The 12,805-nt window shown below is 35.0% G+C and overlaps 1 protein-coding gene across 3 annotated transcripts in view; it reads right to left on the reverse strand.

The window, feature by feature from the left end:
* LOC117154214 (proton-coupled amino acid transporter-like protein acs) overlaps nt 1–12,805 on the reverse strand; it is a 27,401-nt gene continuing 14,596 nt past the window's right edge. For all 3 annotated transcript variants that reach the window (XM_033329007.2, XM_033329006.2, XM_076617218.1), the window contains exons 5-10: nt 12,190–12,462; nt 10,047–10,131; nt 9,388–9,660; nt 7,760–7,938; nt 7,506–7,675; nt 1–6,276 (exon numbers count right to left, since the gene is read on the reverse strand). In XM_033329007.2, coding sequence (XP_033184898.1) covers nt 6,032–6,276; nt 7,506–7,675; nt 7,760–7,938; nt 9,388–9,660; nt 10,047–10,131; nt 12,190–12,462 — 1,225 coding nt within the window. In that variant the 3' untranslated portion in view covers nt 1–6,031. The remainder of the gene's footprint in view (nt 6,277–7,505; nt 7,676–7,759; nt 7,939–9,387; nt 9,661–10,046; nt 10,132–12,189; nt 12,463–12,805) is intronic.

Genomic DNA, 12,805 nt, shown 5'->3' on the forward strand with positions numbered 1-12,805 from the left:
TAAGAATAGAGAGTTTATTATATCAGAAATATAGTGACCAAAAACAAACAAAAAAAGAAAACTTCAGATTTAAAATATACGCGAAAAATGCAGATCTTTTAAGAAAAAATCTTTAGAAACATACAACTCTTGACGATCGTTTCCTGACTTAAAAGTCGGCGCAGTCGGCAAATAACGATTAAAAACGCTTCGTAGACGCGAAGTTAATTGCACCAATCGTTACCGTAATCGTGAGAAATCCATAAGTACGATTTTCGATTTTCATTTTTGCCCTTCGAAAATTTTCAACAGGAACCATTAACAATATACGTATTATAATACACGTCTAATGCAACGAGCAATATCGCCTTTGCAATTCTTTCTCAGTTTACTACAGTTCTCATTCCAACGTGCAACTCTATATACTATAATATCATTATTCCTAACCATTCAATATTTAATTAACATATGATTATTAACAACGATATTACAACATTTATTTATTACGAAATACTTAACAAAGCAACGAACGTTAAAATGCTACTGAAATGAGAGGGAAGTATTTCTAACCTCTTCGGTATGATAGTCATTTTAGTACAATTACTTTTTTGTAACACGTGTTTTTTTAATAAAACATAATTGTTCTGTGTAGAGTTTTCTATTTGTTTTAAATAAATAGAAAAATATATTAAAAACAGGAATAATGCAAAAGAAAATATTATCTTACTCATATAATTATGACACTATAGACGAGGTTAGTCATATTATTGTTACTATATAAGTATGATTATATCTGATAGCTAAAGTCAACGATCGCACCGAAGAGGTTAATATCAGACTGTTGCATAACAAATAAATGTCACTTTACTTTGAACTCTTATTTCGGCTATTTCGAAATCATAAAACATTCAACAACTGTTTTTGTGTACGTATTACCTTGTTCAAATGACTTCAGTCTGCTTTCTTCCACTGGTTTGACGATATTTTTAAAATAATTCATTTTAGTGTTTTCAAGAGTACTGTATGCAGTACAAAGATATGAATTTGTTTAAATTATCTTGAAACATCATTCACTATGCAACAACCTAATAGTAAAAGAATATTTAATATTTTTCTATTCTTTATAATTAAATAATTGAAAAGAATCTTTAATAATAATACTTAAAAAAACGTTTAATACCAGCAACAGTGTCATCTGTAACAGTTTCATCGATCAACGATATTGCCCAGAGTAATCGAAGAAAACGAATCGATAGTAGCTACCATCGACAATGGCGGATCGAGAGGTGAGCGATAGGGGCGTCCCCTAAGAGTAATAAAATGTAAGAATATTGTGTCAGATTCTGAAAATTTGTTAAGTATACAATTAATGTAAATTTAGTTATTTAGTTTATAGTATCAGATAGAGATATTAACATATAAATTACAAACAGATCTTAAACCTTGCAAAAGAAGATTCAAAAATATACTCGTGTACTTTTAAGCAATCCCTTCCCCCAGAAAAGTTTTTAGATCCGCCACTGACGATCGATTAATATCGAAAAGAAGCAAACCGAGCGAAATTTCGTTTTCGGTAAGCGTCCCAGAGGCGGCGAACGAAAATCGAACGGAAGGTCGTAAATACGATTGTGCGATCGTCGATTGTATGTAGCCCCGTCGAAAGCGCGAAGGAGTGGAGAGGATGATTCGAGCGAATCCGTGTGGCGTCGGGACTTTTCGTGTCGGTCCCGCGTGAATGTCGAACGAGATGTCGTTTCTCGCGGATCGTTCAACGAGGAGGTCGTGACCGGTCTTTCAATTTCACTCGTGTGTTATTTAACGTGTCATTGTGTGTGTATGTCATCACGACGCGCGATGACCCGAGCTAGTTCTCGGCAGTGACGGTGGTACAGAAGTAGCGGTGCGTCTCGTTTTCACGGTACGTTTCTTCATTATTAAACTTTGATCTTTGATTCAGCCTGCTTGGTTCGCAGCCGCAAGTATCATGCATTATACAAACGCCACGAACGAATAGAAAATAAGGCATTAACGATGAGCTACGGTTTTCATTGCTGGCGTCAGCCGGCTTATAGGTTAGACCTTCCTTCTTTTATTTATTATTGTTGGCCGTTTATGTCTCGTTGTTTTTCTTCGTCCTAGCGTACGATCATGGCACACAAGTGATTCAAACGTTGACAGGATTCTCTGTCTCTATATTTCTGTAGAATAATTAGATTGCGAATTTTTATGTAATTTCATATATTTATAAAGAGAACTAAAGAAGCTCAAGGCATGGCAATTTGTTCGTCCACTGAAAATTATGACGCGTACTCAAATTTGAATACTTTATGTATATTATATGCATTCTGCGAATTTCTTCACTTAAAATTTATCATAAATGCATAAAAATCCGCAATCTAACGCAATTTGCGTGTAAAATCTTATTCTCAGTTATCGCTCAACAATTACTTAATCTTCTTTTTTGTTTGAAGAGAGTACATAATTGTTTATGATTGGGCAAATTCGAGATGATTAGAATTTGCTAGTTTTTGGCTCGGATTGGAGATAATCGATTCGTGCAGTCGATATAGGTTAGTTAAACTTTGCTTTCACCGTGGAGAAAGATCATTATTTCACACGTGGTTTCAGACATGGTATTACTATCACTTTTCTCATCACAAAGAAAGTTTGTTTGAATCTCTACATATATGTTCATATGATGTCGATCCTTAGGAAGAGCAAGATACGATATCATAGTTTAACTACCTATTTTACACCCTGTTTATATAACAGATTATTATAAAATGATATAAAATGGAAACTTTTCTTCGTAATCAATAATTATAAGTCTTATAGTCGTAATTATAAATACCATTATTTCCAACAAAAATGTTTCTCTGGCCTAGATCGTATAGTCGATAAAAGTATAGGATTCCTCACTTTATAGTCGTGACTGTAAATTATTTTATATAAAAAATTAAATTTTTTGGCTCGGTTGACATAGACTTCGTGACTATACCAGTCTTTCTCCTATTTTCAACTTTGTCAACTTAAAACTCCTTTCGGTTAAAAATACGAATTTCGATAATGCCTATAGTCAGTGACTACACACTGTTTTCCTGATTTTTAGTTACCAGCATCCTCCTAAGTAATATCAACTCAAGTTCGTATGTTTTTTCTCGCCAATGTGTGTAATCAATGACTATACGTTACTTTCTCGATATTTATAGTCACTTCTTCGGTAATACTAGTACTAATTCTTGCACGTTTTCCCAATCTTGTGCTTTCTCAAATGAGAGATATAAGGAATCCAATTTTTTCGTCAACATTTGAATCACATTCGAATGAACGTAAGTACTCGTATCATCGAGAACGAAAGAAAAGCTCTTGAACGAAATACAAAAACATATCTCGGTTTCGTGGTTGAAGAACAATCAACACCCGTATGTACGTTTGTAAACTCGTTCAACGACGACAATCAACAATTCGGTAGAAATGCAACGTCCGTTCCTCTATAAAATCTTCGATCACAGGTTTTCGTTTATCGCGACGGTTCTTCCACATTTTTTTTATAATTTTCCTATTTTTTTTTTTTTTGTTTCTTTTTCCTCCGAAGAGCGCTCTATGTTCAGTGTTAGGCATCGTATGATTCTACCTAACAATCGCTTGATATTATGAAACTGTTCCAAAAGTAATCAAATTGCATGTGTAGTTCTTTTTAGAAATAACATTTTCAAGAGTTTGTGGAAAAGATTTTTTTTTTTTAATACAGAGATGGAATACAATCTTACAGGATTTATTTCTTTAAAATAATTGGAAACATATTTCTCGAAGATATTTCTGTTTATAAATTTGAATTACAGATCAACGATCTTTTCTGAAAGTATAGTTACCGAAATTTCCGAGAAAAAGAATTTCCAAAAATACGGAAACAGATTACGTAGTTTATCAGACAAGGATTGATCTCTTTAAATGGTTAAAAAATTACCTTGAAAATATTTTTCTGCAAAAATTCGAATTAGGAACCAAATTAATTGTATTAGAAATAAAATGCAATGTTCTTGGAAATTTGTTTGAACTGGTTTGAAAAGTTCGAGATATTCTTCCAAAAACAAATCTAAATTACGAATGAAGCAACGTCATTACTTTTGAAACAGACCACGTATAAAATTGCACATAAAATGGAAGTCGAATGGTTGAACATTTCAAATTCAATTTCATAAACAATCGTTAATAATTGTATCTTTGAATTAGAATTGGCTTGTAAAATTACGCGTCTTAATCATCTACGACGTTAAATCTTACAGATCGTCTACTTGGCTTTCTACGTGTAATTAATTCAGATACTTTCGGATTATAAGAGCAATTGAAAGAACACGTTTGTTCTGTTTAATATGCTCTCAGGCAGTGCAACTAAAGTGTGCTAGGTATTAATCATTTACATAGGCACCGTGTTACTGGGGCACTCTTCTTTGTGTGTATTATTTAAATGGACGATATTCGTTTGACCTAATATACTTCTAATTCGAAAGGGAAGCTTTTCCATCGATATAGCTGTGAATACTATGATTTTGTTTATAACTTATAAAATAATACTTATGATTTTGTTTTTTGTTTATATAGTCGAAGTCTTGCTACTTTTATCAACAGATTTATAAATCAATGTTTGCTCGATAGTTTCATGATCTATATAAAAAATCCGATTATTATATCGGAAGCTTAGAAGCTGTTCAGAGGCCTTTTGAACAATAATGTGGAATTTTCAAATTCATCAACGACTATGTTCGACTGGAATGATATATCTGCGCTTTTCTCCATTCCAAACTAGGCCAAATTGCACGCGTTAAGAGCACACGGCTAAACTCTGAAACCTGAAATTCGATATACCCATTACGATATACCAATAATCCTGGTACCCGTTTCTTTGGAAGTTCGTAGCCTAATTGAAAACAAACATTTAAATATAGTATATTCTATAGAATATACAGGGTGGTTGGTAACTGGTGGTACAAGCGAAAAGGGGGTGATCCTACGCGAAAAAAGAAGTCGAAAATATAGAATAAAAATTTTTTTTTTAATTTTTCTATCGAGACAACGATCTACAGTGAGATCCGTTATAACGAGACGCGATAAAGTGCACGCGTACCGAGCGAAAATTCAAAGTCGATTTTCTCGGAAACAAAGCCTCGAACGAAAAATTGTTGTTCTATATTTTCGACTTCTTTTTTCGCGTAGAATCACCCCCTTTCCGCTTGTGCCAACAGTTACCCCTGTATATTAGAATTCTATCAAATTAGAGACTCGGACGAAAGGTTCTTCAAATTACAAAATTTCCAACTCGAAAATATCATACGAGAGATAGAATGAAACATTAATATAAAAGAACCTTTTAAACAAAAGTAAGAATCTATAAATTACTTTCTACATTCATCTGATCGTTTCTAGAGAATGTCTCTCGAACAATCCCCTTCCGATTTCGTTCCTCCCCCAATACACAATATACGTTATAGTAACATGAGAAATTCTACAAACATTCGCCACGATTCGAACCTAAAACCCTTAACAATCAGCTAAACGGAACGTGCGGTATAATCTCGCATTAGGTTGATAAATACGTAGATTAATGCTCCGCGAGATTCCATCAGCAACCGCCAATTCCAATTAAACTCGAAAGAACGTCGAAGAGCCCCATCGACTTCCACGATATTTCTTTAACCCAACACTGAACGACTCTTCGCCGTTAACTCTTAATAAAACATCTAAACTTGGCCTAAGTGCTCTAACAATGGCGGCGATCACGCGGGACGAGAAGCATTTCCGGAATGCATTGCTCGCGAATGTTTTCACTAAGAACGACTCCCAGCCGCATTGGAGATAACCTGTCTACCTAAAAGGCGCCGTTCATTAAGCTATAAAACTTGTAACGAAGCCGTGACTTCGTCCTCGATACTCGAGCAAGCTCGTTCCCAAACTCTTCGTCTCTTTGCCTCTCTTTCTCTTTTGCTTTTCCTACCTCTTCACCAAACTGTCTGCCTTCCTTCGATCGTTCCTGCCTAAATATCGCTCGCGAACTTCACTTGAATGACCTTATTATCTCGACGATGCTGACGTACGTGCCGATCACGAGGCCCAAGAGACCGAATACGATCAGAAATATGTTTTTGATGAACATGATCATGCAAGGCCCGAAGTCTCGGTTCGGCCAGAGCACGCAGATCTCGATGATCGCTGGGAACGCGATGCCAAGGGCGGACAGACAGAGAGCACCGAACAGGGAGATGAAGAGGGCCAATCTGGGAACTGTGATGGCCAAAGTGACTGCAAAAAGAATATTTTTGATTGTTAATTTTCACGATGATCGGATAACACACGCTCGCAAATTGATAAATGTCAGCACACCTTTCGTATAAAATATCGATGGCTTACTACGCGATCGTCGTATGTCCACTTTTAGCGTTTCAGCGAGGAAAATATTATAGTTGAAGGGTATGTTGCAATTAGATAATTTGCGTCGTATTATCTTTATCAAATTATAAAATTCAGTACGAATTGTACATTGATTTCTGGGAATATAAGATAAAGGTGAATTATGATTCTTGAAACGATACAATGTATAAAAACGTACTGCAAAATTGTACAACAAACTGTAAACCTCGCTCCTGTGTCGCTAATACGACAAGTGGCTTATGCGACGTTCAATAATTGAAACGAAACGAAGACAAAAAGGAACGGAAATATTATTTTCGACGAATTTGTGAAGTAGATATAAATGTGATTTTTATACGGCACAAAGAAACAGTCGAGAATTATTTGTTGCGTATAAAAGTTCTTTGCGCAGTAATCCATCGGCATACGTATTTAGGGTATTTAGGGTTTTCATTAATGTTACTAATAAAAATTAATCTCGATATTAACCCCTTAACCTACAACTAGTACGATAATCGGGCCAAACGTAACCATTACGGGCGTAGCCCGTAGTACGAGGATCAGGCCAAATATAATATTTCATATAATATACAGGGTGGTTGATAACTGGTGGTACAAGCGAAAAGGGGGTGATTCTACGCGAAAAAAGAAGTCGAAAATATAGAATAAAAATTTGTTTTTTAATTTTTCCATCGAAACAACGATCTACAGTGAGTCCGTTATAACGAGACGCGATAAAGTGCACGCGTACCGAGCTAAAATTCAAAGTCGATTTTCTCGAAAACAAAGTCTCGAACGAAAAACTTTTATTCTATATTTTCGACTTCTTTTTTCGCGTAGAATCACCCCCTTTCCGCTTGTACCACCAGTTACCAACCACCCTGTATAATAGCTTGTTTACGTTTTCGGCCCAAAATTCTCGAATATAAATCGTAGGTTAAGAGGTTAAAATATCGCCTGTTTTCTTACATTTTATATACGGAATAATTTTCCTTTTATAATTCTTCGAGCTTCGATCGTGTTTTTGTTAGTATTACTAATACTGTATATTAATTAATGAAAGTAACAGCGATAAAAATACGATTAAAACTCGAACCGCGGAATTCCCTTGGTAAACTTACACGTGGCTAAAGTGATAACAGTCCGACAGACGTACTCCCAGAAGATTTTCCTCTTCTGTATCTTTTGATCGAGATAAGTGTTCCAGATAATATCAACTGGAACGTATCCTTGAAGGGCGTGCGTGATAAAAATGGCGATGGCGAACATTATTTTGATACTTTGCGCCATCCTGTAAGAATGAAAATCAAATATCATGGTAACTTTAAAAAAATAGTAGTATCACGAAAGGTAACGTAAAACAAAATTCACTTACACTTCATCCGCGGGTAGATTAAAAGTAACGCTACCACTGGCGCTAGATCCGTATTTTATATAACCGAAAAACCCTATAAGAATATACAGGGCTACGATCACCGTCATTCCTATGTTCAAAACGCCAAAATACCCTCCGAAATATTGTGGAGTCTTCATATTGTTCTCCAGTGCGATTATCTGCAATGGAAAAGTATCTCTTACGTGGTTGTTTTCTTTTAAGAAAAATTCTAACTCTGAAAATACTCTATTCATGGTGTCACAGTAATTTGAACAATACACATTCAGTTTATTTTGTTCTTATTACGATATTCAACAGTTAAACAGGGATCCTTTGGAATTATCATTCTTTTTTAAAACGATTTTTTATTAGCACGTGCTTTTTTTACATCTAAATTATTCAAATAGTACTTAGTCGTACATTATTTGTCGAAAAATATCTCTAAACAATTCCTAGTCGACGTTAGATCATAAACGAATTCACGGTATTCATACTCCATGACTTATTTGTATGGAAATCTTGATTAAATTAAATTAATGTTTTAATTAAATGAAAGATCTGCATTTTCGTAACTTTCATAAGCGAGTTTTCATAATCTTGGTAACTGAATTTTCATAATCCTCGCAGTCTGCATTTTCGTGATCAAAAACGATCTGAATGTGTGGAATAGAATCTGAGAGTCACTGTGATCCTCGCTAGCGGCTGAGAACATCTGAGAAATAACAGCAGGGATTGCATTGACGCACTGATGATCTGATCACGACAATCTCAAAGTTGTTCCATAAGTGGCCAGTTATTTGTTTATTAACGATACAGCGGCGCCGTTGATCTATTCTAAGCGCTGGCTACTCGTTTCTGCCCAACAGTCACAGGGAATGATCGACGAGGCCAAATGATAGATCGATCGAGGGTACGTATGGTAAAATTGAAAAAGCCACGCGTCGAGCGATATATTGTTCTAAATTGCGTGTCTTCGTCGTAGTAGAAAATATTCTATTCACGTTTCTTTCGATCACGTGTACGTGTTTCTATGAATGATTATTTAATGCTTAGGATTTTTAAAACGATCTTTCTGTTCTACGATTTGAGAAATTGAAAATCGAAAGAAGAGATTTCGAGGAAAATAGCTTCACTTAATCGTGGAATTTTTTAATGTCGATTTAGGGAAAGCTTTGTAAATTGTTCATAGGGGTGGTTTTAATAGTTGAATTATTCGATAAATTATAGCGTGATTTACGATAACAAGGAGACTATAAAATTAAATTAAAAAAAAAAATTCTATACAATTTTCTAGATTACTATTCAATTTCAAGCTAAATTCTTTACGATATCGGTTAAAAAGAATTAGTCGACGTCCACTCCGTAACTTTCGAGAGAAAATAAATTTAAAAAGAGGAAGCTAACGAAAAAGCAAAATAAAAATCGATCGTACTGAAGAAAAATTCAATTTTACGTGTAGAAACGATCAAAACTTGGAACATCCGACAGACAATAAAAAAGGAAGACTTAAAAATGAATTTAAACTAAATGCTTTACGTAAAAACAACGAAACGATTAAACATCGATCGACATAGAAGAAGGGGAAGAAGACAGAGGGAAGGGAGAAACGAAACGCGAATTAAACTTACCACACCGACAGCTTCCAGAGCGAATAACGTAGTGCCGAAGTAAAGTGAGAAATTTTTCAGTGAACCGAACATTTCTCTTTCGCTGATCGACGGTAGATCGTCAAACATGTACACTAGGATCATCGCCAGTCCAACGAACGTGATTGCGTTCGCCAAGGTGGAGAACGGTGCCAGTAATTTGAGGTTCCTAACGTAATTGATCAAAATCAGCGGTAGCAATAAAATCAGCATATGGGTTTTAACATCCAAAGGTTCCCAGTACTGGTCTGCCACCTACATTTATCAACAGAAGAACGAAAGACAAGGATATCAATGAATTTCGAACGGTTATGCCAATCAAAGAATTATCTTTTTCCATTTTTCCTTTCTTTTTCTTATTAATTAACTCTTTCATTTTACATCACGATAAATTACATTTACGTGAATATATTATTCGATTATTTAATTATAGAGATTAATTTTTAACTTTTTTTTTCTTTGTTTTATTATACGCTGGTTCGTTGTTTGGTTGGTCGGTTGGTATTTTTCCTTGTTTCTGCGATTTTTATTCTTCTTCTTTTCGTTATCTAGCTTCTTATTTTCTAAGAGGAAGGATTTATAAATTGCTACTCCGCCATCGTTTTGGCGAGCAGAGTTGTTCTATGGCACCAGCTATTTACCTGCTTGATATTCGACGCTACAAATACGATATAAACGCAGCATATTCCCAATTGATACACAATCATGAACCCGTCTACGAGTCCTCTGCAAATATAATAGCAACTTTCATGTTATAGTTGAAAAAAGATTGTCGTGCCGCTTGATGAGATGATTTTGTGCGTGCTTCGTGTGCTTATGAGTGAAGGAAGAATTCTTTCTTTTTCCTTGATTGCAGATTAATAATGACGACTGTACATTGTTGATGCGATGTATTAATATCACAGATATCCCGCGTATAACACGGTAATAAGATATCGAAAAAATGCCGTGTTTTGCGAAAAGTGTCAAAGTTATCAACAATTGACTTAACTTATTACATTCTAATACTATTTATCTTTATGAGAAAAGCTTCCCTATAGCGAAAAAAATGTCTTGTGCAGGAGTTTAATACTCGAAGAACTAAAAATGGATTAAAAATTTCAATGTTCAGAAATTCCGTACAATAATCTGAGACAATACACCACGATTGCTCGACTAAGAAACATCCGACAAAATTTTCATTACGTTCCCTTTTCTACAATTTCGCCGATTCTTAAACCGTGTTAGAGCGAGTTCGTGTTGTAAGAATACCGTGTTTTATGCGGGGGATATCTGTATATGATATCAGTATATTATAATAATATTAGTACGAATTCACTGAAATTATAGTGTGTATTATAGAGATGTCGATTATTATATGAAAAATGGAACGAATTAATTTTGCATGCGAGCGAGAAAGGAATTTTAAATTCCTGAAGCATGGAATTACGCTATTCGAAGTCTTTTGTAAAACAATCTCCTTTCTTGTTTGTACACATAATACATTAAGAAAAATAAAGAATATATACAGGGTGGTTGGTAACTGGTGGTACAAGCGGAAAGGGGGTGATTCTACGCGAAAAAAGAAGTCGAAAATATAGAATAAACATTTTTCGTTCGAGGCTTTGTTCTCGAGAAAATCGACTTTAAATTTTGGCTCGGTACGCGTGCACTTTATCGCGTCTCGTTATAACGGATCTCACTGTAGATCGTTGTCTCGATGGAAAAATTAAAAAAAAATTTTTTGTTCTATATTTTCGACTTCTCTTTTCGCGTAGAATCACCCCCTTTCCGCTTGTACCACCAATTACCAACCACCCTGTATATATATATGTATTGTAGAATGAAACAATGTTCGTTATTTACTTCGAGAAATCTTTTAAATTGATTTTTGTTAAATTTAAATTTTACCTGTTCGGTCGTTAGACACACAAACAAAAGTACAGTTTACAGAGTTGTCTTTTCCAAAATACGTCAATACTGCAATAAATTCCTTTGATTTATAATTATTATTCAATCGTTCGAGGTTGCCTGAAACTGCACGGAATACGCAGCAAGTAGAATCGATCGGCTATGATCAGACAAAGACTACGCCTCGGACTACGATCGGACTATCAAATTCTCTTTCCTATTTCGAAACACAATTTTGTTGAGTCGGCCAAAAAGATTCTTCACAATTTCCGAAGAATTATACCGGGTAACTACCCTTAGAAAATTCTTGAAACAATTAAACCGTTTTGTTATCCTAAATCCAATCAACAAATGCAAATATCAAAAACATGAAACCAATGACATTTTCTAATTGAAATGTTAATCCGTAGCAATCGGTGGATCGTAAATGAGAATCCACACCTCGTATTAATTTCATTCAGCAACCTAAGCAAATATCAATTATCATCTCTATGGAACCGGCTAAAAATTTGTCGCATCGAATGGAAACTTATTTCTTAACGCTATAAAGACCGGAACAAAGTAATCGGTTTTTACTCTTTCGTAAAAGTTTCCAACATTTTCGATGCACTTTTAGAAACACACAAATAATATTTCCTATATTAAAAACTGTTCTTCTCATTTATATATTTATTCCCATATACGTGTACATTTACCCTTCACTGTATATTTTTCATTTCGGTTACTTTGGTATAAGTCAATTGGCATCTCCAATGTTGACAAATTAAACTTTCAAAGGTTAGAAGTTGCGTGATGAAGAAGATTCGTAAATGATAACTATGCGTTATGTATATGGGTGAATGAGTATATGTATGAGTGTCTGCACACGTGAGTGAAACTAACGTGGGTACTTACGGCGCGTAGGGTGCGAACCATCGGACACACCAAGGCCCTTGGTCTAGAGCGTGCTTCATACTCAGTGGATAACTCAATATAGGAACTCTTAACCGTTTACACAGTCTGTACTGAGCTTTCACTAGTACGTGCAAACAATAAGTGCACAACACCCCTATGATCACTGTGGATATAACACCAGTCACGAGGCCGCTGTTGCAGAACGCGTTTGGCATCGCGAGTATTCCGGTGCCCAGGCTTCCTTTTAATAAATGTATCAAAGTCTCCGCGTTTCTAAAAATTAAAAAACATCCAAAGGATGCGATATTACCAATTTTGTATCTGGTCTCTTTTTTTTTTTTAGAACAAAATCTGTCAAACCAATTCTAACCGAACCAATACATCACCAAACATGAATTGTGAATTATTCGAATTTAAGTTGTCACTTGCTTAAAGTCTGTGTTGAAATAAATTTAAGATCGAAAGGGTGTATTTTTTGTTTTGAAGAAAGGCAGGTTGTTGCAAGTTAATTTTGGTAAATGTCAGCAATTGGAAACTTGAAATGCTGTGCATGTAATTTCTTAGCATGGTTGTTAACTTGAAAGAGGTGAAATTCATTGGAATTTTCACGTAGCAG

This window comes from Bombus vancouverensis, chromosome 3, assembly GCF_051014615.1.
Source record: "Bombus vancouverensis nearcticus chromosome 3, iyBomVanc1_principal, whole genome shotgun sequence".
Lineage (NCBI taxonomy): Eukaryota > Metazoa > Arthropoda > Insecta > Hymenoptera > Apidae > Bombus > Bombus vancouverensis.